The sequence below is a fragment of the Astatotilapia calliptera genome, chromosome 4, assembly GCF_964374335.1.
Source record: "Astatotilapia calliptera chromosome 4, fAstCal68.1, whole genome shotgun sequence".
Taxonomy (NCBI): domain Eukaryota; kingdom Metazoa; phylum Chordata; class Actinopteri; order Cichliformes; family Cichlidae; genus Astatotilapia; species Astatotilapia calliptera.
Genome location: NC_137425.1, coordinates 27,054,992 through 27,081,446, shown reverse-complemented (window position 1 = coordinate 27,081,446; position 26,455 = coordinate 27,054,992). Strand labels below are relative to the sequence as shown.

General features: G+C 41.9%; 1 protein-coding gene across 1 annotated transcript in view; it reads left to right on the top strand.

Annotated features, from left to right (window-relative positions):
• Positions 1 to 21,192, top strand: part of usp43b (ubiquitin specific peptidase 43b) — a 91,807-nt gene extending 70,615 nt beyond the window's left edge. Inside the window, exons 9-16 of the mRNA XM_026165771.2 lie at positions 5,516 to 5,619; positions 9,265 to 9,342; positions 9,422 to 9,551; positions 12,475 to 12,817; positions 15,338 to 15,496; positions 15,946 to 16,119; positions 17,000 to 18,139; positions 18,602 to 21,192. Coding sequence (XP_026021556.1) covers positions 5,516 to 5,619; positions 9,265 to 9,342; positions 9,422 to 9,551; positions 12,475 to 12,817; positions 15,338 to 15,496; positions 15,946 to 16,119; positions 17,000 to 18,139; positions 18,602 to 18,612 — 2,139 coding nt within the window. The 3' untranslated portion in view covers positions 18,613 to 21,192. The remainder of the gene's footprint in view (positions 1 to 5,515; positions 5,620 to 9,264; positions 9,343 to 9,421; positions 9,552 to 12,474; positions 12,818 to 15,337; positions 15,497 to 15,945; positions 16,120 to 16,999; positions 18,140 to 18,601) is intronic.
• Positions 21,193 to 26,455: the final 5,263 nt, after the last annotated feature.

Here is a 26,455-nt window from a genome sequence, read left to right as displayed (position 1 = left end):
CTCTTATCATCAGTCTGACCTCAATTTCCCATAAACAGAAGAAGTGAAGCTGTTGTAGCTGCAAAGGGTGGAACGACATCACATTAAACCCTATGGATTAAGAACGGGATGTCACTCTCAGGTTACATGTTACCCTCAGCAACAAATACAAGAACAATCACTCTTTTCAGCTATTGTTATCTCAATATGCATTTATCAGTCGTATTGTGCACACAAGGACAAAGATAACTGCATAGCTCTCAACTCACCTTTGTAAATAATTTTGCTACCAAGACACCCCCAAACAAAGAGTCTATGATTGCACTGAACACATTCCTGTGCTTGAGCATATCACTGTGTGCATAAGCCTGTTGCTAACTGTGCAGCCAAACTGATTTTCAATCAGTGCCTCTCCCCGCGTGGTGCAGGTGCCATGCAGCTGCAATAAACAGCCATACAGAGCACAAGAAAGGCGCAGACTTGCTCGCCACTCTTTCAGAAGCGCCAGGAGAGAGATGGAAGAGAAGAGTCAGGTGCAGCGTTTTCTGTAACTCTGTTGGAGATCTGCAGCCTCCTTTGTGCCCCATGCTGTCAGCTGTTTAATTAAAACCAGGCTCGTAGAGTATAATCAGTTTGCTGGAAGCCTACCTTTGCCAAGGAGGGAGCAGTGCTCAGAGCAGATGTTTGCTCTAAATCTTTCAACTCAGCAGAATATGTGGTTTTCTTGCCTCAATGAATCATGCTCACAAGTGGATATTTTCCGCTTTTGTCTAATTTTAGCTTTAGCAAAGGCAAAAAACGCACATCCTCTGCCATTTTTCCTGGTACTGACATCACTTAACGACGTAGTGTTGAGACCCGTGCCCTTCTAAGTAGACCCATATGACCGTTTGCATCAGAAAATGTCAGGTAAAGAGAGAGAGGATGACAACTCAGAATGAAACTCAAAGACTCAAACTTGAAATGTGGTACATGATCTTCCATGTAAATGGCTGATGCACCCCACATACAGCCTTTCTATCCAGGATTCACGAAAACGTGTAACTGTCTGTTTCATTACTTTAAATATATTAAAAGTTTTTTAAAAACATTTCGTGTTCCCATCAGTTGTTGATTGGATATTAAAACTAACAACAACCTGGTATTGTTTGTCCTAACGTCTGTTGTCTAATTCTGTAGAGCCCATGTGAATCATAGCCTCAGTTTCCTGATATTAGGTGACAGGAGTGGCAGCCGGTGTGGTCTTCTGCTGCTGCTGGTGCTTCAAGGTTCAATGTGTTGTGTGTTCAGAGATGCTCTTCTGCACACCTTGATTGTAACAAGTGAATATTTGAGTATCTGTTGTCTTCCCATTTGCTTCAAAGTTACTTTACCTTTCTTCCTCACTCTGATGCTTTACTGTTTGAACTTCAGCACGTCGTCTTGACCACATTTGATGTTGAAAATTGTCTTTAAATGTATATTCAGATACCTTTAATATCCTTATCACATTATATTTCTCAGAATGACTATATTCATGTTTCACTGTGGTAACTTCCAACCTGAGAGGCAGGACATAACATGAAAATCTACTTCTCTAAGAACAACTTCTATGTGGAAAAAAACATTGTATTTATTATTTAGCAGATTGACAACTTCTGAAATACAAAATTGTCAGGGTGAGCTAAAGTGAAAACAGCAAACTAACAGAACTATGCATCAACACAAACTCAGAGACCTGACTGAAAGTAACAAAGCAAAAAATATGGGCTTACATTTTTAGTCTATTTATAATAAGAGAACACAGTTACAGAATAGCAGCAGCAGTTCACTCCTACTTACTCCTTCTATCCTCCTTGGCACGCAGCAAGTCTCAATCGCTGAGCTGACTCGTTGAATGAAAAGGGAATCAAACGATCCTCTCCAGACAGTGGACCTTATGTAGGGCGTGGTCCTCAGGCTAGTGTTGCCACACCTGTTGCAGCCCGGCGCCTGCACAGTCTATGCAAATCTTCTATGGTTACGACACTGACCTGAGAATCTCTCGGCTCATTTTTATCTCATATTTACTGTCTGACACACAACCAATGGTCTGTTAGCTCCGCCTCGTTTTTGGCGTTGCCTTCACAGATTCATCTTAAAGCTGGGAGGAAGATAAGCGCATACAGAACAGTTACCAGAACAATATGCTACTTTTGTCACTTGTCAAGAATATGGTCTGACACAGTTACGAATTTAAGTGACAGTCAAAAGGTAAAGTCATCTTTGAAAGCATAGACAGACAGAAGGAAACAAACTTCTAACAGTAGAGTTTGATCTATTTTTTTAAAGGTCTTAAAGAAGCACTTGATGCTATATTGTGCTTAAAGACTGGAGCTGCATGTCCTAGGGAAATAAAACTCTAGTTTCCCTCCTCGCCCACTAATGATGCTTATGGAATGTGGGAATATGGGAAAACAGCACTGATCTTGCATTGCAGTGCTGTTCAGACTCTTTGTATTTTCACAGCTCTACATCATGTAGAGACATCTCAAGCTTGACAGCTCTGTCATGACTCCTTGTGGATGCTAAGCCATCTCTGGAGAATTGCAGCTCAAGACAAGAGTTCAGACTGAATTATCTCATGTGTGCGAGGAGAGGTAATGTTGTTGAAGGAGTCAAAAGAAGGGCATTTAAAAATATAAGTGCATGTATCTTATTGTAGAGGAAGTTTTCTCTGCTTCTTGAGATGAGAATCTCGAGTTGGAAGAACTCACTGGGTGGTCGCTCTGCATGTACACACAAGCCTTGCAGTGGAACTCACAACAAGCCTGGCAAGGCTGTAATAAAAAGTCACTTTGGTTTTAAACTTGTCATCTAGCATTCAAATAAACAGGCAGGAATGGTTTTGAATTCTTTGGAAAGGCCGCCCAAAGCACCTAGACACCACACGGACGTTTGATGCCTTCACTGACCACAGACAGTGAAGATAGCTTCGTTATAAACTACTATGTATGTGTGTGTGTGTGTGCCCTCAAAATGCTACTTTCTAACGATAAGTGCTAACTGCTGCATTTCAGCAGCTAGCTGACATTCTGGATAGTACTGCGTGTGCATTTGTGAGGCAGTAATTCAAAAGTAACATTTAACTTTCCCCAGGGGTGCGTGCGCACCGGTGGGCTCAGCACGTCAATATTCTCCAGGAATGTTCTGTCTGCTCCGCTGTGCTCCTGGTCATCAGAAAGATCCTGCCGGTCTGAGCTTTTCCTCTCAGCCTCGTGTGGGAGTTTGTGTTTGAGGCCAGCCAGCAACAGATTTCCCCAGAACAAAAGGAAATCGATTTCATTTTTCCATTCCTTCGTTCCTAAAGCACTTCTGATCTAAGGCAGATCTCAGGGTAATATACTCGGGCTTCAGAGGACAAGAAACACTCTTTTTCTCTTTTTTTCTCCTGAACTCGTGTTTTCCAGCGTGGTTGAATAGCATATGAGAGAAAAGCCTGAGTCTGTTTGTGGTTTGGATTTAAGAAAAAGACACTTAATTGCTATGCTCCGTGCTGATTCAAGCCATGAGCTAAAAATGTCAGGTGCAGGTCTCAGCCTATATTTCACGATGGCCCATTTTTGTTTTTGTATCTCCCGAGCCCATACACAGCACATTTCTCCAACTTAAATATAACACAAAAACAGGCCATTGTTTTTTATCTACACTAATTTCCATTTCAGCATTTTTAAATAGTTTGGAACAGCTGTTCAAGAACCATTTTTAGCACGCAAGCGCCAGCAACTAATCACCGTCTGAAAGATATCAAGGCAGGAAGTTTCACTCAGGGTTTTTTCTTAGTTTTTTTTTAAACAAATTGCCTGTAAAGACTGATTTAGATCATTAGCCTTCAATGACGCCTTATATAAAGAGGCACCATTCCTTCCATAAGAAATTCTGGCTATGTTTTGGTGAGCCGCGGGGAAGGATGTACCTAATGGGATGTCTGAAGTAATTATTTGCCAAGGCGAAGCACTGACTGATCGTGTGATGGGAAAACAGAAGCTGTTGTACATTCTGCACTCATGTGTCGGTGTCCAAAAAAACTCCAGAAGATTACAAAGAGGCAAATCAGTACTGAAGGCTCAGGTATCTTGTTTGTGACTAGGCAACCAGATGATGGCCTCCAAAAATCCTGCTCCCCTAACCCCACCGTGTGGTAAAACACACACAAAAACAGACATCTCACCCAGTTTTTAGACATGCGATCATTTCCATAGTTTACCAGCTGCACTGAGTCCCTCTCTGTCTCTGTTCTCTTACACTGCTACTTCTACACCTCCCTTTTTCCTCCTATTCTTTTTTTTCTGACTTGTGATGTCTGTGGGTGGGAGGCTAGGTGGTTAAGCTTGACCTTCCAGATAGTTTTAGTGTTATAGGGTGTGACAGTAAAGTGGTTTTTGATAAATAAAAGGCTTTTATGTGACTAAATGAAGTTTTCACAAGCCTTTTTTTTTTTTTTTGCCTTTGCAAATAATCTCGTGATTTTCTAATCCTGAAATTTTTTAGCAACCTCTTAATATAGCTGCCGACTGTCTTTCACGTATTAGGTTCATAAAATAATTATTTTTGGTCTGCGCTCGGCAAACTGAGCCATCATTTTTGCCTGATCAGTACACAAAACCCTGACTGGATGAATAATAACACTCAACTCCAAGCAGCAGAGCTTTGGTAGTTGTTGTGGTAACATGCAGACAACAAGTCTGCAGCGATAATAGCAGCTCTTTGAGGCCGTCTGTACTTTGTGCTAGATTGTAAATATAAGAGAAGAGAATACCGCCCAATGCTTTAACTTCACCAAGTGATTTTAAATAATGTGATAAATCTCCAAAAGTTGATTCTGTTCATCTGGACGTAGCGTTTTGTGGGAGAAACATTTCGTCACTCATCCAGGTGACTTCTTCAGTCTCAGCTGACTGCAGGTTTCCCCAATCTTATAAACAGTACATTTGCAATTACTTTCCTGCAACATTTGATTTACTTTCCTGGATGATTGAGAATGCATCAAAATGTGATAAATCATATAAAAAGCAATAAGCAGCGTAGGTAGGAAATGTAAAAGAAATAATAAACTAGCAGCTATTGTGAACATCTGTGTGGTTATTAGAAAAAAGGGGGAGAAATCCAAACGCCGAAAGGGTCGACCCTGTGTTGGCCACAGCTATTTATGCTAAACAGCTAATCAGTGAGTTTGTGTATTTGAATATGAAGAATTAACCATCCATGTAGCCACACGGCACTAACATGAATGAAAATGTGAGCTTTAACTTGTTTACCTGACACTGCATAGAAATAAAAGCACATTACGTTTTTAAATGGTGTATGTGAGAACGTCTTAAGGAGCAAACTAACACTGATTTTTACATGCAGATGCATTTATCTAATAATACTGCTGAGATCCAGAAAGTATAAAACACTTACAGTATCTATAGAGAGGCGCTGAGAGATGTTAAAGACATTCAGGAGGTGCTGCTGTATGATAAAGTATCCTGATGCTGTCCGTGTGTTTACCGTGTGTTTTATGCTCCTCTTTCAGAACACCAGAGTGCTGTTCAACATCCGTGTGGTGGGGGGATCTGTGTTTTACAGCTACCTGTCACCTCAGGATGGGCAGCCTCTCTACCACCCTGCTGTCGACAGGTCAGGATGCCTTGAATCTTATAAGTTAGCGTATATCAGGGCATAACAAGTCCCCATGTTATGTGTTGGTTCTTCCAATTATCACTTATTCACTCATAATGACTTTTTCTTATTTTGGGGTGTTAATTGCAGTTCCTGTTGAAACTTGAATCTTCCTCTGCAGCTCTTGGGAGCCCCCACAGCTGCAGCAACTTTTATGCCAAACAAAAAATTGAAAGCGTGCATGAAGCGAAAGGTCACAGAACATATTCCCTGAGCTCTGAATAGACAGTGTGTAAAGTATTTTTATATAATTAGATTTTTATTTCAAAATTTATCACTTCTCAAAAATTCAACTCTCCCTTTCGCAAAAGGATACAGAGGCTATTTTGTACCACTTTAAATTGTGGTCAGATGCATCCTGTTATCTTTTATGGCCCTTGAGGTGTCTACTTAAACTTGATTAGAGTCCACCAGTGGAAAATTGCAGGGATTGGCTGTAAAGTGTACAAAAATTGACTCCACACATCAGGAAAAAGATCAAGCTGTGAACATCCAAGAATAACTCTGTATGCTCCCGTGATAAAACTAAGGCGAGGCGTAGATCGGCAGAAGGGTCTAAATCCACATCTGAAACTTTGCGGTTTCCCAGGAGTGCAGTGGCCTCAATCACTGTCAAATACAAGGAGACTGAGATCAGAGTCTTCTAGGAGTTTTACCAAAATGTGTAACCCAGCTAAGAGAGGCGATCAAGAACAAGACTTCAGATGTCCTCTGTAGAACCGGAAAAACCTGCTGAACGGACCACCATCCCAGCAGCACTCCATCAGAGCAGCTATACAACTGAACTGTTTGGGATGCCTATCATCTAGAAAATGCTAATAGTACAGAAGAGGTGGTGGTAGCATTGAGAACTGCTTCTGAACATCAAGGATAGGAAGGACAGTCAGAACTGTGAGATAATTATTAGTTTTGCGTAGCTAGCCAACTGGTAAGGGTTTATACTAGATAAGTGAAGTCCCGTCTTCCTCCCATCAACCAGTCAGTCCAGATGGCTGCCCCTCCCTGACCCTGGTTCTGCCTGAGGTTTCTTCCTGTTAAAAGGGAGTTTTTCCTTCCCGCTGTCGCCAAGTGCTTGTTCATAGGGGTCTTCTGACTGTTGGGGTTTCCTCTATTATTATAAGGTCTTTACCTTACAATGTAAAGCACATTGAGGTGACTGTTGTTGTAAATTGAAGCTATATAAATAAAACTGAGTGCGACAGATCTCGTTTGAGCAAACTATAAGGCTGATATTGACATGGTCCTGGGTCGGTGACCCAGTGTTTTGTGTTTTTGGATTGAGTTATACTTTTTGAATTATGCTTTTCTGTTTTGTATTATATTTACTGTTCCTGGTTTCTAGGTTTCTGCTCAGTTTCTGGTCCCTGCGAGTTGCATGCTTAGTCTTAGTTTTCGGTCTTTATGTCTTCCTGTGCTCCACGTCTAGTTCCTTCTGTATCTGTGCTTCATGTTCTGTCTGTTCCAGAGTCTGTCATGTTTCCACGTCTCAGTGTCTATCCTGCCTCTTTATAAACTGTCTCGTGCTTCCTGTTTTACTTTGGTAGTCCGTGTCCTATGTCCCTGTGTCTCGTTATGTCAGATTAGCCCAGCTGTGCTTCCCTCCTGTTTCCCATTCCCTCGTTACTCCCTTGTGTATTAAAGCCCCGTGTTTTCCAGATAAGGAATCCAGATATCCTCATCGTGCTGTTTTCTCTCTTTGTGTTCCTGGCTTAATTCTAGTTCTCAGTTCCTAGTTTGTTTTCCTAGTCTGTGTTTTTTATTTTCAAGTTTCCAGTTTAATTTCTAGTTTTCATGATCAAGTTTTTTCTGTTGTTTGTTTGGTTGGTTGGTTTTTTTGTGAGTTTATTTTTTATGGAAAGTCCTCCCCGCAATAAAAGGTGACACTTTAAGTTTTCATTCCGTGTACGGGTCCTGCATTTGTCCTTCATCCTGCCTACTACAGCACACACCTTGACAGATATATTCATATTTTATTGGTCTAAAGAATTATTAGATCATTGTAAATATCTCCTGAGTTGTGGAATGACTGGTATTATGTTTGAAATCCAACAAACTCACCTCAATAACCTGTTTCAATAAGCTAACTCATGTTAGGTCTAATTTAATCAGTTTGAATGGATTTGAATTCCTCTCTGATCTAACCAGAAGGTTTCTTGAAAATAAAAGCTACAAGCAGCATGCTGACAATGCTAAGTTTAGCATTCTCTGATTGATGCTGTCCTGAAGGCAAAGCTGGCTTTAATTTCATCTTTTTTATGTATATCACATTTACTGGAAAGATTGGCTTTGATTTTCACAGCAGTGACTGAAATGTGCAGACATTTCCTCTTTCTTTACAGGCGCATGTCTGATGGCTTTCAGTTGCAGAAGTGAATTGCTGTTTCAAAGGACCATTTTGGCAAGGTCTTTAAAGGACTTCCATTTGTGTGGCTGCGAAGAACAGTTCATTCACTCACTGAATGGTGCTGATGGGGGCAAATGCTTTTGAAATCTTTTGAAATGCAAATGCAAAAGCAGCACACTGTATCCGAGAATCTCGTGTAATGATAGCGTTTGAACTCTAATGATTCAGAAATATGTTCTGTCCCCAACTCAGCCCATATCAAGTAGGCAAGAGTGTTCTAGTGCAAGTGCTTCACTACACTTTGTTCACTTCTTTTGGCCTCTGTAAACTGTTTGTGTTTGTGTGTAATGTCACACAGGTCAGAGATTGCCTTGTTAGCACCTTTTTGGTCATGTTAGCATTAAAGCATGGATGTAAATATTGGATGGCAACTACTTTGGTTTTGAGTGAAACCTCTGAACCACTATCAGATTGAAACGGCACCACCTACTGACTTCAGTCATCCCCTGAGTCTTATTTTAGTGGGTGTCTCTTTAACTATTAAATGTTAGCATGCTGCCATAATTAGCTAGATGGTGTCAATTATAGGAATTGCACTTGCTTACCATCAGCATGTTTTAGCATCCTGATCTAAGACTTTAGCTCAAAGATTTCTGTATCTGTGTACCGACAACAGAATGCTCTTCTTAAAATAATAATGTGCATAGTGTCACACATATCACAACTGCCATAAAAACGAATGACAGCTGCTGGTAGATTCCTGCTCTTTCTATTAATTTTCTTTTGAAACTTTGATTTTGTTCGACAGCTTCCACAGCACCTCAGAAATGCTCAAAGTTGATTTTTAATGGAGACATTTAAAGGTTCTGTCTTAATGGGATGACAGCAGTCTAACAGCACAAGCTGAAATCAACATCAGCTACTTCAGATATGTTCATCTGTATTGCACATCTCACATAAACATTCACTCCTATGTTTAATTTTATGGGGATAAATTGTTCATCTCTCTCAGAGTCAAAACATCAACTGCTTATGTCCCATCTAAAAGCAACAACGATGCTGACACCTAGTGGTTTGAAAGCGTCAGTGCACATGTACTTAAACAGTCCAGTAAATTGATAAATGTGTCATAACTTGAAACTGCAGCAAATGTTAGAAAAGCCTGATGGAAATAAAACAGATGGAGTAGTCCTGCTGACAGGATCGATGTCACGTTGTACCGATGCCTCACAACTACCTTTGATCCTGATGTCTTTTAGAGCTTTGAAGCTGTGCGGCTCAGGAGGCCCTCCACATGTGAAGCTCATTATCGAGTGGGAACACAGAATCAAAGACTGGTCAGTACATTGTGCATCCAGTTGTTTCAGTATCACTTTAGCATTCGCGCTAACCTTAACTAACTCTTTGTGCCCGCAGCCTCTTCGGTAACATTAAGGAGGAGGTGGTGAAGGATGCGGAGAGCGTGAGGAATCAGCAACAGCAGCATGTACAGCAGTACAGCTGCACCTTGGATGAGTGCTTCCAGCTCTACACCAAAGAGGAACAGGTAGACTGTGCTGTTATAGATATTTACAGTTTGGAACAACAGTACAGCACGGATGTGTTGCTGCTTATGCTCTTTTAGTTCAGCGGCCTAAACTGTGTAATTGATTTCTGTTTTTTTTTTTTTTTTAAAGTGGCCATCACAAAAATAAAAGAAAATATTAATATCTTAATATAATACAATATTAATGCTGATAGATCAATCAATGAATACATTTCCATCTAATCTATGTTTCTTACTGATACCCATCAGGGAAAGACAAAGACTTTAGACACAATTAAAACACTTTAACATTTGAAGCTAACAATGGGATAGAAGTTAGCAAGTTGTTTTGTATGTGTCAAGATTCAACTAAAAGTTTGGCCCAAATTCAGAGCAGAATGAGGAATTTAAAAAAAACAATCAAGTTTTATTAAAAATTGATAGCTTGGCCAGCAGAGGTAACAAATCCAAAGTGACAAAACCAATCCAAAATAAACAGACGGCACTTGCAGGGGAGAGGAGCCGCATTGAAAACCCACACAAGCAAACCAGGAAGTACAACAAACAATCTGACGAAGAGGAAGAAGAAGGCAGAACTATTTATACTCAGAGGGCTGACCAATAAAGTGGAGACAGGTGGGGGACAAGGCTCAGCTGAAGAAAAACAAGATAGTCAACAGACAGAAAGTAAAATCCAGGAACAAGATGCCAGAGGAAATGAGTTAACAGAATAAAAACAGGAAATGAACGAGCCACTATAACTGAAATGAGGAGGCGCTGAAGCTGCAGTGACAGATGGAGGAACAGATGGGGAAACACTGAAGGAACTAAAAATAAATAACAAACTCAGAATAGGAATCGAGGCTGAATAAAAACCAAGGATGCAAAACCAACGCCGAAGCACCAGCAGTGCTTCTAATCTCCACAAGCACAAAACGATAAGAAGAGACAAGAGCTCGAATAGAACAAGAGCTAATGCTCGAAGTGCTGGAACCATACCAACCACCGTGGACCCTACAGAGGTCACGCACATCGCCCAACTCCTCCAGGATGGCACATCAATACCTGCCACTGCCTGAAAGGTTTGCTGCGTCTCCCTGTATGGTCTCAAGAGCATGAAGAAGATTACAGGAAGCAAGCAGTTACTCTAGGAGAGCTGGACAGACAGGGAGTAAGAGGACGAGCACTGCCAGAGTGACAAAATGACCTCCAGCAGGAAACTAATGTGAATGTCTCTTAATAACTGGCTCTGGTCATAGTATTGTAGGTCCTGGTGCAGACCTGGGACAAGATCCTCAAAAACACCATCTATAGTCTCATTAGGAGTGTTCCCCAATGTCGTCAGGCATGCATACAAGCATGTACTGAGTAACATTTTGAGTTGCTGCGATGAAATTTTGCCAAAACGGACTATTCGTCAGTTCTTCTCTTTGTGGTGTTTTTGATCATTTTCATTTCTGTCACACCATGTGACATATTTTTATATCCTAACACATATTCCAGTCCATATCAGTATAGACATCCATTAAGTTTGTTTTTTCCAGGTGAGATCTGATGTGTTTTCAAAGGTTTCCTTTCATTTTTCTGAGCTGTGTACATTTTGCTACTGAACTAGTGCAGTGTGAAACTGGCTCCACGTGTTTGTGTTTGTATTGGTATTAAATCAGGAAGTAATCAGGTAGTTCAAAAATAGACAGTTGTTGTTGCATGTAGATATGCCAGCGTACAACACACTGACGCTGACTGAAACGGGAAAGGAATGTTTGTTTTTGAAAGGTTATGTTTGTCTATCGTCTATCAGTAGGTGGTAAAGAGGTAAAAACAAGCAGGCGAAGTATTTTTATCGACTGCAACATGTCAAATGTCTGTTCATGCTCTCCTCTGTGGGCAGTACATGACAGTGTTAGACAGCTTTTAAGTGGGTTGTTCCCATTATGTGGAGTGTCAGAATCATATGACTGTCCATGTGCTTCAGTGATGCGTTCAGCCAAACACTCCAGAGACAAAAATGTCTCTTTTCCCAGTAAAACATCCAAAAGGCACTTTTTTTTCCTGTGTTTTTTTGCATGGAGATGTAGATGAATGTAATTTATTATTACATTTTATTAGAATAATTAAGAGTAGACGTAGATTAGAAAGTAGTTGAATCCATTTTTTGTTACAGTTGCATTTTGTTACCAGCTGGTGGAGCTGCAGTCTCGAGGGAGACGCTGTTCAATCTAAGCCGGTAAATGTTCCTCTGATTGAGCCAACTTACCAATATTTCACTGTATAAATAAATTCCTTTTTACAAATTGCAGGTGTTGATTCCTTTCTAAACCTGATAAAAAAGAAGATAAAAGCATAAAATCATAATTATCTTTTTTTTCACTGCAGTCCAGAAAGCAAATGCAAACATTTACAAAGGTACAGAAGGCAAGCGGAGGATGTGTTTTTTTTCTGAGATTCTCCGTATGTTTGAGGTGATTTTCGCCTCACAGAGTATTTTTTGAGCAATGAGATGGTCGTTGTTGTTGTGTGTCAGCGAAAAGTGCAGCCGCGCTTTATTTGCGATGCATGTGACATTAACAAAGCGATAAACAATCTTCAGCGCTTCTTTGTAAAGTTTGAGTGCATGACCTTGCTGAATGCAACAGCTCATCACTTCACAGTATTCAGGATGGTAAACATAGGGAAGCGAGAAAAGTGTGCACAAGTAGTAACCATGGCAACAGATTCTAAATGTACGTCTTGGTCAAAGTTGAGCCGAGTGCTCCACGAGCAAAGGAAGAAAGAATTTCCAGGTTTTCGCTGCACCAGTGTGTGCGTTATAAGAATGCAATAAAACAGGAGGGGAAAACTGATTTGCAAACATATGACGCAGAAGAGGGATTTTTGAGAGACTGTCAAATATTTAAACGCCAGTTTTGTCTCTGCTTCCCTTCCTCTCTGTTTTTCCAATCAGCTGGCACCTGATGATGCCTGGAAGTGCCCCCATTGTAAGCAGCTGCAGCAGGGCATGGTGAAGATGAGCCTGTGGACCCTGCCAGACATCCTCATTCTCCATCTGAAGCGCTTCAGGCAGGTGGGTGAGCGGAGGAACAAGCTCACCACATTCGTGCATTTCCCCCTGGTGGGCCTGGACATGACGCCGCACGTGGTGCATCGCAGCCACGGCGCCCATCAGCACCCTCTACAGCCGGGCTGGAAGCAGAGCAGACGACCTGACCTGGCTCCTCCTGACTATCTGTATGATCTGTATGCTGTGTGCAACCACCACGGAGGCATGCACGGTGGACATTACACAGGTAACATCTAAGAAATGTACTTAGAAGTTTGTACTTTATTTGTACAGTAACAAAGTCCCTCACAGTTTAGATAAAAACACATTAAAACCAAGTGACCATATTTATAGATGTAAATTCATTCCTGCATATGAACTCCTGTACACGTATTAGGAGAAGCAGAGGCCACAGATCACAGCAAAAGGATTAAAGATGATTTAAGAAAAGCTGACCTTCTTTTAAAAACAAATCACACATTCAGTCGACCTCTTAGGATGAGGGAAGCTGTTTAAAAGTTTAGACGCTACAACCCTAAAAGCGTGATCACCTCTGGTTTTAAAATAAGAGCGTTAGGAGACCTTGATCAGAGCTGCAGTTTTAAGGTCTCTGTAGCTCTACTTTATACACAGGAGCCTGGCCATGTAGGGCTTTATCCATCCATCCATTTTTTTCCACTTTATCCTATTGGAGCTGGAGCCTATCCCAGCTGCCACTGGGCAAGAGGTGGGGATTCTGGATAGGTCACTAATTTGTCACAGGGCAGACAACCTTTCACATCTATGGGCAATTTGGAATCGCCCATTAAGCTAATTTCACTAAGTGCATGTGACGTGCACGCATTGGGGGGAAAGGCCCCAGCCAGATGGTGGATTTGAACTCAGGGCCTTCTTACTTCTTACACCACACCACCATGGGGATTTTTTAGGTTGTGCGAAGTCTTGTTAGCAGTCTAACCGCTGCTTTCTGGACCAGTTGAAGATAGGCTGGGGAGATCAGAGATTTATGTAAAACCTGAGTTTTATCTGAGGAAGCAAGACTGGATGAGTTTTGGGATGTGAGATTCAAAATTCAGTTGTTTGTTGCAAGGTTCTTACCGGAATTTTTTACACAGCTTTCTTAAGGATTTCAAAAAATGAATAGAAGTTTGGAAATGGGCCTGTAATTGTCGGTGGGATCTCCGGACGTTTTGGGGGGGATTTTAAGCAGAGGGATGACAGAGGCTGTTTTAAAATAATCTGGCATGCGCTCAGATGATAGTGACAGTAGCAGATAAAGTCAGTCTGAAAATCAGTAAAAAAGAACATTCCAGAAACCGGTCTTTCTCTGCACCAGCTCCAGGTTTTAATGCTGTGAGTAATTGGTGTATTTGACCCCTCACCCAAACTGTCATGATGCTGTAACGCAGATGAAAGAAGCAAGGCTTTCCCTGAAAAAGCAGTTTTGGCACCATAAGTTATAATGATACCTTTCTATAGGCTACATCGTTCAGTATAAACTGGGCCATCACACTTTATCCTGTGAGATGTGCGTGGCTTTTGAACCACGAGCTGAAAAGAAGCTGCACGGTCCTTCTTTTCTTTCACTCAGAGGATGTGTCATGACTTCCAAAAATAATTTCAAATTTTGATTTTTACAACCATAGAGCACTTTTCCACTTAACCTCAGTCTGTATTAAATTACCTCAGGTCCAGAGAAGGCTGCAGCATTTTCTCCCATAAAAGTGAGCATACATTTATTATGACAGAAGTTTTTAGAGTGAACAGGAAAGCTGGGAGAGAGAGCGGGGGAAGACAAGCAGCAAAAGCCCTGGGATAGATAGAACTCAGGTTTCTGCAGTAGCCTTATGATATATGGGTCGCCTGCTCAAGCTAGGCGATGAAATAAAATGATTTCAAGGCCAAGACCGATTTCTCCCACACAGCCCTCGTGGAGTTGCAATATGTAGATGACGGCACTAACATCGCCCACACAGAAAAAGATCTTCAGTGCATGCTAAATGGCTCTGTCTGGGCAAACTTGCACATCGGCGTGACTTTAAAGAAAATAAAAAAAGACAGCAAGGATCTTAATTAACCTCGGCAAGTCTTCCATAAAATAAAAATTGACATTGTAAGCCCCGAAAATGATCTTCTTGAAGAAGCAGAAACAAACAGCATGACCACCACCATCATTAGACGCCAGCTGACATGCTGATTGATGTAAGTCTGATTCATAAACAGGTCCTCTGCCTACAACTAAATGACTGCAAGTAAGCAATAGAATAAAAAAATAGAAACTCAAAGGATTTAACTGAGAGGACTTTGGGTAAAAAAGAATTACATCAAGTGCGAGAAGAAACAGTGTAATTGACTTGCACTCATCTCAGACAAGCTGCCAGAAATGAGCTGTTCCAGAACTTCCAGTTTGAGCCATCCCAAGTCTCAGAAAGGATCCATACAAGAGCCCAATCTGTTTAAAAGCCCAGTGAGGACACCCTGTGGCAAAGACATAGAAAAGCATTCATATTATCAACTGCCTTGGTCATTAGCCGCAGCATGGGTATTAATAGAAAGCTGAACAGACAGTTAAGGATCCAATTACCCATGCATTGTGTATTTTCCTGTGTATGTTTATGAGCAAACTCCCACAGACACACCCATCTGTGTACCACTTTTTCACTCATTAATTAGTCAAATAAAGAAACAACTGCAGTGACATCCTTTCGCCGGAGCCTAGCAGAAATCAAAGAGTTTGGTCTCTCTGCTTTTTCCATTGTAATTTCAGCCTATTGCAGGAACTCTGTTGACGGCCAGTGGTACAGTTATGATGACAGCAGCGCTGAGCCAGTTCCAGAGGCGGAGGTGTGCACACGTGGAGCCTACATCCTCTTCTACCAGAGGAGAAACACTATCCCCCCCTGGTCTGCCAGCTCCTCTGTCACAGGTCAGTCCTTTCAGATGCTGCAGAGTGCCTTGCTATTATTAGTTGGCTGGAATCTGCTACACCTCATTCATATAATATAAAACTAATGGAGGCAACATGAGAGTGTCATTGCACCTCACACCCTCATTATCTGGTAAAAACTCTATTTTTAGCCCCATCAGTGTTCATTTTCACTGCCTCATCTTGTGTTGTAGCTAATAGCCAACAAGACCTGCTGCCAGTCTCTATTTACATGAATCACAGAGACGCTCTTTTTCATAGTTTCTACCTAATGTCTGTTTTTCCTAATGGATGAAAATAGATACTACTCCACAATCACAGATCTGTTGCCATCTCGATGCAGGATTGCTTCTTCTAATGGAGCTGTAGTTGGTCTTTTTCTCTTAATGTGCATGCTTATTATTGGACTGCAGAGCAACAAAACAAATTATTTTCATTCCTCTGTTTAGGTTCCACCAGCTCGTCCGCCTCTGACCACTGGCTGGTCCGGCTGACAGGGGGCAGTAAGAGGGGCAGTGTGGTGTCAGGAGGACCTGTGCCAGGATCTCTGGGAGCCGTACAAGCCCCTGAGTCTCCTGAGTTGCCAGTGTTTAGAGATGAACCTCCCAAAACAGTGGAAACATGTAGGTATCTGGACTAATGTGTATAGTTGGTATATTGTATAAAACACAAGAAGGCAAAAAAACCCTTTAAGAGTAAAAGATGAGGTGCATTTTATAGTTTACAGTGCTACATTGTTACCAAAGGACTTGTATTCAAATGCATCCAGTCTCAATGATAAGCTATGGAAAGCTTGGTTAACTCCTTTCTCATCTTAACAAAAGGAGAAAACAATTCCTTGTTTTGAGTTAGTATTTTATTGTTGTTCTTGCTGATGATCTTGATGTGATTCCAACCTCGTGCAGGTCTATAATCTTGACCCTGACGTCCTTTGACAGTTTTTTGGTCTTGCCCAAAAAAAAAAAAGATATTTTAAAAATATATCAATGTGAATTATTTAATTTCATTAAAAAATAAATTAAGCAGTGAGTGGAGAGGTGGTGGAGAGGTTGGAATGGATGAAATGTATTCTGTGTGCTTCATTCACACCAATCTAACACAACCACAATCTCTGAGAGTCAGACTCTGGTTTGGTTGTTGAATACTTATTTCACTCAGTTACATGCAAATCAATAGATAATGTTTATGTGATGTGTTTTTCTGCATTTTTCTTTGATGTTCTGTCTCTCTCCATCAAAATGAAACTACTATGAAAGTCAGAGATTGTTCATTTTTGTGTAACTCAGGAGACCTACAAATAAGTTTTTCCCCAACTTTAAATAAGGACTATTTTGACTTTGTTAATCATGCAAAATTTGCAGATTCATGCAGATTTTTACAAATATATCATCCTAAACTCTCCTCCTCCTTGGAAGCATTTTTTGCATTCTGGTATAACAATAATCTATCCAGGTCATGTCAATTTCTTTTTTTAAACTTTGTCTCGTGTCTTGTCTCCTATAGATGGGTCAGAAAACAATCAGTTTGTCAGAGGGTACCAGGGCAGGAGTGTAAGCATGAGATCGCCAACTAAGCCCAAGGACACCCTGAACAAAGTTCTCCCACTGAGGTGGTCCTTTGGTTCCAGAGACCGTATCAAGCACTCTGCCCAGACTCAATCTGGAGAGCTGGTGGAGTATCTCGAGTCCGGTCGGCGTCCAAGATGTACCAAAGACCCCATCATCACGCTGGTGGCTACCCCGCCACAAAGAAACCCCCATGGAAGAGTCTTTGAAGCAGGACAGGACTGCAGTTCACCGAGCGGCAGCAGCCTCAGCTGTACAGACAGAGTCAGCTCTGAAAGTTGTTACTCCCCCAAAATACCAGAGGGACAGAGCAGAACTTTTGCAGAGAGAAACATCGGCCATGGAGGCGATAATGGCAGCAAAGATGTCAAAGCTCGAGATGATGATTCTCTGAGAAGGAGATCATCTAAGAGAGCGAGGCCAGACCAGGGCAGGACCCTGGAGTTCCAGCTACAGAGAGGGGCCATTCTAGGCGGTCAGTTCAGCCACAGCGCACCCCCGAGCAGAGATTCTACACTGAGAAGATCTAAGGTCCACATAGGGGCGACTCCCAGGGCACAAAAAGACTTGTTACAGATGGTCCTTCAGCCTGAGGACAGGAGGGTGCAAAGAGGACATGAAGGTCGGAGCCAAGAAAGTCTCTTCTCTTTTTTTAAGCCCGGTTTCTTGAAGAAAGACATTCCAAGGTCACCAGTCAAGGGGCAAGAGAAGCGCCTGAAAGACCATGAAGATCTGGGAAGGCTGGCGAGTAGCAATTTAGCCAAGCTGTCCCTCTCCAACGGGACTCTGACTGCTGCGGCACTAGAAGAGAGGAAAGGCGCCGGTGGGCCCAACTGCGATGGCCATAACTGCAAAGTCCAGCTGGTCAACGGAAAGGCTGGAAGTCATGACCCTGTCGACATCAAACGCGCTCACAGCTCCAGCAACATCCAGACGAAACTAGATTTGACATTTCGCAGGTGCGCCTCCCTGCAGAGGAACGGAGAAGTCACGATCCCTGCAGCTCACCGCGTCCTGCTGGCGGACAAGCCGGGTTACGCCACTCTGCAGCGGACGCGATACAGTACCACCTCACTGGGTAGGCACGGAGCTTTCCCTGAGGCCTGTTTTAAAGGTCACATTGCACTCTGAAATTAATTATTATGTTATGTGGAATTGTAAATAAAATCCTTTCAGTTTGTCTGGTCTAAAAAAACAAAAAGCACAAATTAGAGCTAATGTCAGCGGCATGGTTGATGTTTTTCTTCTTATGTCAGCTTGGTTTTAAAATGAGAAACTGCCTTTGGTGAACAAAGAAGTGGTGACAGTGCAGTGGAAGCGGATTGGCCAAACATTCCTGCTGCTGTAATGCACTAATTGAAACTGTGGAATGAATTCCAATTGATGGATTAGGTGTAAGCTATTAAATTCCAGCAAATGCAGCCACACATGTCAAAATCTCAGTTGAAGCCAGCTTTTTCTTTGTTACCAATGCTAATGCTGATTTCCTGTTTGACAGGTGATCAAATACTAATTGTTTCCTTTTATATCCCATTATAAGTGCCTCTGTGAGAGCCTTGAATGACTGCTGAACACCCGAGCTCCCTACTGATTCCTCCACACCCACGCACTGGGAGAAGCCCACAGCTGGAGGCATCGCCGAATCAAAGTACATCTTCTCTCTCCCCTTCATAGTACTGTTCTAAGTTCTCACCTGTGTGTGTCTTAAATGAAATCTATGCAGAGATGAATTACTAAGGGAAAATACTGCTGTAATGTGATTCGTTTCCTGCACTTTTTGTGTTGTTTTTACACTGCTGTCTGCTGTTAGTACACTACATGTTTGAGTTTATGATCAACTTTTTTGAAAGTGGAGGTTGATATGGTGAATTTGCATAGTTTTAGTCCATTGTGGAGTGTGGCATGTACTGACTAAAGAACAGTTTACAGTTAATGGGCGATGATGTGTAAGATTGTTCTAAAGCGCTGCAAAAACTATACTAACACAGCACTGTTAACCGGCTGTATTATCAGTTAAATATTATATTTTGTTGCACTTTCTTTTTTGTACACTTTTCCATATCTGAGCTCATTTGGAACAATTGCATTGTACAAATTGGGCAAAACCAACAGATACAGATGAGGACAGAGTTATTAGCCTCCCCTTTTTCCAAAGTACTGATACACAGAGCAGGCAATTTTTAACAAAGCTTTTCCAAACATCCTAGTTTTATTTTGGATGCTTATGTTATTTTACTTATCAGTGCCAAAATTATTAGCCCAGTTGATGTAAAAAGTCAAATGTGAATCCCTTTTGCTGGATAACCACCTGCATGTTCTTCTTTGGTGAATCTCTCAAGCTCCTACAGATTCGATGGCCTTCTGGCATGGAACTTGGTCTTCAGTTCATCCCACAGATTTTAGGTAGGATCCAATTTAGGGTTTTGTGTAGTCCAGTCAATAATATTCACTTTGGTCTTCTCAGTCGAGTTCTTCCCCAGGAGCGATGCGTGTTTTGGGTCATTCCTGTGTTGCAAGATAGAGTTCCTTCCACATTGATGAGATCCTCAGTTCAAGATGCACTGGAGCATCCCCACAGCCTAATAATCCCACCACCGTGTTTCACTGTGGGGTCGGTGTTCTTTGGTTGTAGGCCTACAATGTAAGCAGAGTCTCTGTGGCCGAAGAGCTCTAGTTTCATCTCATCTGACCAAAGGACACGCTTCCAGTACGCTTATTATTTCTCCAAGTTGTTAGTAACATACTTTCATCTGTCTCTTCTGCAGAAGTTTTTCTTGCTCTGCAACCTCCCAATCCACTCCTGTACATGGTTCGAGTGATAGTCTTCTTGGAGACTACAATTCCCTACTTGACTAAGTCATTCAATGGTGTCTTGGCAGTTGTTGGCAAATTTTCTTTCCAGAGTCTTTGAGATCTTTGGCTTCCTACCTCTGCCAGGCTCGTTCTGTACTCTGTGACTCTCTTTTAATTTCTTGATGATACTTCTCACTCCAGTTGTTGACACCTGGAAATGCTGTGACCACTTTGTATATCCTTGCTTTGGGATTATCAAGATTGCTCTGTTACAAAAGCAATAGGGAAAATTAGAAATTTCATACAGGTGATAATAATTTTGTTCTCATCTGTACTTCGGCTGGTGAAGAGTATGTAAGGGGACTTTCATGACTAAAGGTTTGTTCTGGGGGGGTGTTGGAGCTGTGAAACCCCATTCTTTCCAAATGTGCATTTTCCAGTGGTTGGTTTGCTCTGATGTCATGAGGAAATTTTAAGAAAGCACAGAAAACATGTTTTTACCACCTCAGTGGCTTGCACAGCAATAAAGGAGAGGGCTGTTTTTTTTTTTATCTCCACATCTGCTGCTCCAGTGTGTGGGAGAGTGAGTGTGTACTGTATGTCTTTTTCACTCGAGTTGGATTGAAATTTTGCTGATTTAAAAAAATCGTAGGTTGTTCTTTCATCGAAGACTTGAAGATAGGCAGAGTGTTAATGGCAATCATGCTTCAAAGCATTCCCTGAAAATTGTATAAAGTAGCCGCCAGAAGCAGGCGCTCTTCCTGAATATTTAGTGTCTGTTTAATTCAGAGTAATCACCATTTCTGGAGCTGCACCGTGATAGCTTTCTCCGATGCGGCGGAAGGATGAGCAAACCAGAAATAACATTTTTTTTCTCTATTCAAACTCGACGATAAGCTTTTGATTTACAATAAACTGTTTTCAGTGTTTTAAATTTGTCACTGATGCTTTTCAGAGTCCCTGTTAGTTGCACACACTGTATCTGTCCTCGCTGTTTTATGTTCTGTCATTTGACGTAACTGTTTAAAATCACTATTTACCAAATTAAGTGATCATACATGAAGGATGTGTCTGATACATTATTTGGGAACAATGGCTAGATTCTATTTTATTAACTTTTTTAAAAGTCTACATTTTGTACCTGATGTGTAATTATGTAATTTAAGTACCAGATTAAAACTGTATGCTTCAGATTACCACGAAAGGGCGGAATAATAGGTTTGGTAGGTTTGAATGTGACACAACACACGCAAGTTCTTGAATCGGACTGTCTGTAACATCTGCATAACGTACTGAGAGTTTTATGGGTTGCAAATTAAACACAGCTTTTCTCACAAATCATGTCAGTGTGGCAGAATTATTTGTGGTGCATTTTTCTCAACATTGCTTCAAATAAATGAAAAACAGCTGAGTTTTTTCTTTTATTTAAAAAAAAAGGCATTGCATGGCTCCTCTTAATTCATACTTAATCATCTTTTTTTTTAAACTCAAAGTGTGAATAATAACATTTTTAAATTTAAAAAAAAAATGTTCATGCATACAAAACAATGTATAGATAATAACCAAGATTAATTTTCCAGAAACCAGTTTGTTAGTTACACCTGTTCAACTGCTTGTTAACACAACTATGAAATCAGCCAATCACATGGCAGCAACTACATGCATTTAAGTTTGCTGACATGCTCAAGGCTACCCGCTGGAGTTCAAACTAAGTGAAATTAAGTGGATATTTCAGAAACTGGTAATCTACTGAGATTTTCTCACACAACCAGTCCCTCGGGTTTACAGACAATGGTCTGAAAAATAGAAAGTATCCAGTATGTGGCAGTTCTCTGGGTGAAACTGAGGAAGAGTTTGCACAAGCTCACCAAAATTGGACAACAGAAGACTGGAAAACTGTTCCCTCCACTGATGAGTGTCAGGTTCTGTTCTGACATTCAGATGATAGGGTCAGAATTTGGTGCAAAAACAAAAATTATTGACACACTTCAGACACCTTGGAACCGACTCAGCATCATTTAAACACCACAGCCTATCTGAGTATTAATGCTTCCAGCAGGATGATACACCATGTCCAGCTCATATCATCTCACACTGGTTTCTTGAACATGACAATGAGTTTGCCTCCATAGTCATCACATCTCAAACCAATAGGGCATCTTTGGGATGTGGTGGAATGGGCGAGTCACATCATGGATGTGCAGCCAACAAATCTGTAGTAACTGTGTGATGATGTCATGTCATAATGGTTATTATTCTAATTAGTTAGTTAGGTCCTCCTGCGCCATTCGGCGCATTGGGCGTCAAATGTCCGCCAACGTACTCGATCAGCTGCAGCTGCTTCGCCCTCATCGCAATGTCTGTGGTGCGTAAATCATCATGAAAGTTCTCTACCATGTTGTACAGGGACAGCCTGGTTTCCATCTTGGTTACGTCCCTCTGCAGCTTCTAATCGTCTCAGTGTTTTCAGCTGGTGCTAACTGGCCACACCTAGTCAGGTGTGGATAAAAGCATACCTGAGGCAAGCTTTCCAGCAGTGCACTAGTCTTTGCCTTGGTGGCACCAGCCATTTTAGCCAACCTGGTTTTCCATTTTAGGATGAAACCTCTTCTCACCCACACTCTGTTGTTCGTCTCCTTTTTTTATGTTGCGGCTTTTGAGCCGGGTCGTAACAGGGTGGGTTCCACATGATGGCAATCTTGGGCAGTTGGTGTGGGGGTTGGCATAGAACATGACCTGCAAAGCGCACATGTCGCTCAGTCACAATGTCCTGGAGGGGACGTGTGGCAGTCCGACGGTGTACTTCTTCATTGGTGACATGGTCCCGGTAAGAGACCCCCAGGTTCCCTCTTAGCCATCGCTGTTGGGCCACATTGAGTCTTCTGGCTGATGTTTTCCACATCTCACAAGTACAGATCGCGGTAGGTATAACGATGGAGTTGAGCAGACGAATCTTCGTCACCAGATCGATCTTTGGGATTGACCAGATCGTCCGGAGCCGCTGAAAGACCATACCTGCTTTTGCAAGCCGACAGACTGTAAAAACAGACTGTAGCAGTGGGTGGGCATCACTGGTTCAGCTCTGCAGTGGTTTAGGTCCGACCTCTCTGAAAGGACTTTGTGTGTCATAATGAATGATTTTACCTGTACTTCCGCTGCCCTCCCCTGGGGGGTACCTTGGGGTTCCATTCTTGGTCCTCTACTGTTCTCTTTCTATTTGCTACCAGCTTATATGCTGATGGCTGTCAAGTCTATTTCCTTTTAAAACACAGTGGTTCTGTTCAGCCTCTCCTTAAATGTCTCAAAGACATCAGGGGGTGAATTTTCTTAATAAGATAAGATAAGATAAGATAACCTTTATTAGTCCCACACGTGGGAAATTTGTTTTGTCACAGCAGGAAGTGGACAGTGCAAAAGTTATGAGGCAAAAATTAGAATACAATAAGAATAAATACAGTACACAACTGTACAGAATAGAATAAAATAAAATACTATATACAGTAGAATAAAATAAAATAAATATACAATAAGATAAAAATAGAATACAAATACAAATACTATATACAACTGAGTAAAAATACAACGATGACAGAAAGGATTATTGCACTTAGTATTATTGCATATGTGTGGATGTGTGTGCTTGATCAGTTAAAGTCTTTATTATGGAGTCTGACAGCAGTGGGGAGGAAAGACCTGCGAAATCTCTCCGTCCCACACCGTGGGTGCTGCAGTCTCCCACTGAAGGAGCTGCTCAGTGCTGTCACAGTCTGCTGCATGGGGTGGGAGATGTTGTCCATCAGGGATGACAGCTTAGCCGCCGTTCTCCTGTCACTCACCACCTCCACTGGGTCCAGAGGGCATCCTAGAACAGAGCTGGCCCTTCGGATCACCCTGTTCAGTCTCTTCCTGTCCCCAGCAGAGATGCTGCCGCCCCAGCAGACCACGCCATAAAAGATAGCAGAAGCCACAACAGAGTCATAGAATTTCTTCAGGAGTGGGCCCTCCACTCCAAACGACCTGAGTCTCCGCAGCAGGTACAGCCTGCTCTGCCCTTTCCTGTAGAGGGCGTCTGAGTTATGAGTCCAGTCCAGTCTATTGTTCAGATGAACACCAAGGTACCTGTAGCTGTCCACAGCCTCAATGTCCATACCTTGGATGTTCCGTGGTTGCAGTGGAGAATGCTTGTGCCTGCGGAAGTCTACCACCAGTTCCTTGGTTTTACTGGCGTTGATCTGGAGGTAGTTCAGCTGGCACCAGTCCACAAAGTCTTGGGTCAGACCTCTGTACTCCTTGTCGTCCCCATCAGTGATGAGGCCGACTATTGCAGAGTCATCAGAGAACTTCTGCAGGAAGCACTGGGTGGAATTGTGGGAGAAGTCTGCAGTGTAGATGGTGAAGAGGAACGGAGCCAGAACCGTTCCCTGTGGGGCCCCCGTACTGCAGACGACCCTGTCCGACACACAGCCCTGAGTCCTCACATACTGTGGTCGGTCGGTGAGGTAGTCCAGGATCCAGGTAGTGAGGTGATGGTCCACTCCAGAGTTCACCAGCTTGTCCTTTAGAACCGAGGGAAGAATGGTGTTGAAGGCACTGGAGAAATCAAAGAACATGATTCTCACAGTGCTTCCAGCGGTCTCCAGGTGAGCGAGGGAACGATGTAGGAGGTGAATGACGGCATCATCCGCTCCAATGCCAGGCTGGTAGGCAAACTGAAGTGGGTCCAGTGATGAGCTTATTAGGCGCCGAAGCTGAGCCAGGACCAACCGCTCCATTTTAATGAAAGAAAAGACTGAGGTCACAGTTCTTAAATCCAGTGGCTCCAGCTGTTTCCCTGCCTTTGACTTTTTCTGTTTGGCTCCACATGAAAAATCCAGCATCACCAATTTAGGTGTGAAGATGGACCCCAGCCTCCTTCCACTTGAGGCGGCAGTGCAAAACCAAGCCCATCCTGTCTAGATGGCACCGATCCACGCATTTATCATCTCTCGGATTATTATAATAGTCTTTTAAGTGGAACTCACAAGGCTTCCCTCTCACATCTACCGCTTTGTACAAAATGCTGCTGCACAATTTTTAGCATCCCTTCACTGGCTTCCCGTTCAGTTTTGAATCCCTTTTAAAATGATGTAATTTGTTTTTAAGACTCTTAATGATCTTGCCCCTTCTTATTTGTCTGAGCTGCTTCACCCTTACATGCCGTCACGTGCTCTTAGATCAGCTTTTGACTGTCCCAAAGACATTTTATAAAACCAGAGGAGCCAAAGCCTTTGCAGCTTTGGCTCCTAAAATGTGGAATGAGCCGCCCCCAGAAGCAGGCAGGCTATATCCTTTGCTGTTTTTAAAACCTTTTCTCTTTGGCTTTTAACTCAGTATGAGTTGTCATCTGTCTTGAACTTTTACCCTTTGTATGTACCTGTGCTATTTTTAAATGTTCTTTAGCACCTATGTATTAACTTAGAGCTGATTTGAATGGAGTGAATAGTCCAAGTGTGAGCCATATTTCAAAGCTTGTAGGGAAGTGCCATGAAGTGCTTCACACCACATTTCATACACTGACACAACACAGCGCTGGGTGAACTATTTGAATTACTACAAGGTTGCCTTATCTCACCACAGCTGTTACCAGCAGCATTTTGTTTCTGCCTACGCCTTCTTTTTCTTTAGTTTCCCAGGTTAAAGAAGTTTCTTGCACACTGACAGAGCCTCACTGGGTTAGGTGTTGCAAAGATACATAAGATGTGCGAGATATTCTTTGAAAGAGCCTAAAAATCTAAAAATGTCTAAAACTATATCAGGACATCTCTACCCTGAAGGAGTCTGTGCTAGAAGAAGAAATCGTTACATCAGTTTCATTGAGACTGGGAGATGTACATTTTCAGGGTGTTTTTCAAACGGACCAGCATTAGAATAAAATGAAATGGAGTCTAACTTTTGGTCTTTTACTAAAGAAGGCCAAATAGGGGAAGAAAAATAAGCCCTTTCATCTATTTAAACAGGAACATGGCTGTGTGTTAGCTGTTCAACACTTGTATAAATACACTGTAACAAATTCCTGTAAAAACTGCAGCAGGATTTTACAGTAAGCAGGCTGTATTTCAAAAATCCAGTAGTATTGTGTAAACAGCAAAGCATTCTGGGAGCTGGTGGAAGTTTATTTGACTGTTACATCAAATGTACTGACTATACTTGAATTACAATTTCCCAATCACTGCTGGAATCAGAGTTACCCAATCTAAGATATAGACAAACCACCAAAGCAACATCCATATGTGTTATTTACATGTTTATTTTTTTAATCTGTGAAGAAAGTGGCGGTCGCCTCTGTTACAGTTAAATTTCAGTCGATGCTAAACGGTTACCACTGACCCGTCCCATCTCATGTTTCCTCATGTTATATGTAGATAATAGGTTCAAATGTTGCTCTGTGCCAAGCTGACTGAGGCTATAGAGAGAAATAAGGATTGTTATTACTAACTGTAGTTCAGAATAATGGCAATTTTTGTTCTGCTATTTATTTCCTAAAAGTATTTGTAGTATGATACATGAATATATTTGCAAAAGCTTGTGTGCCACCTCTTTTGGGCACAAACTGCTGCCACTA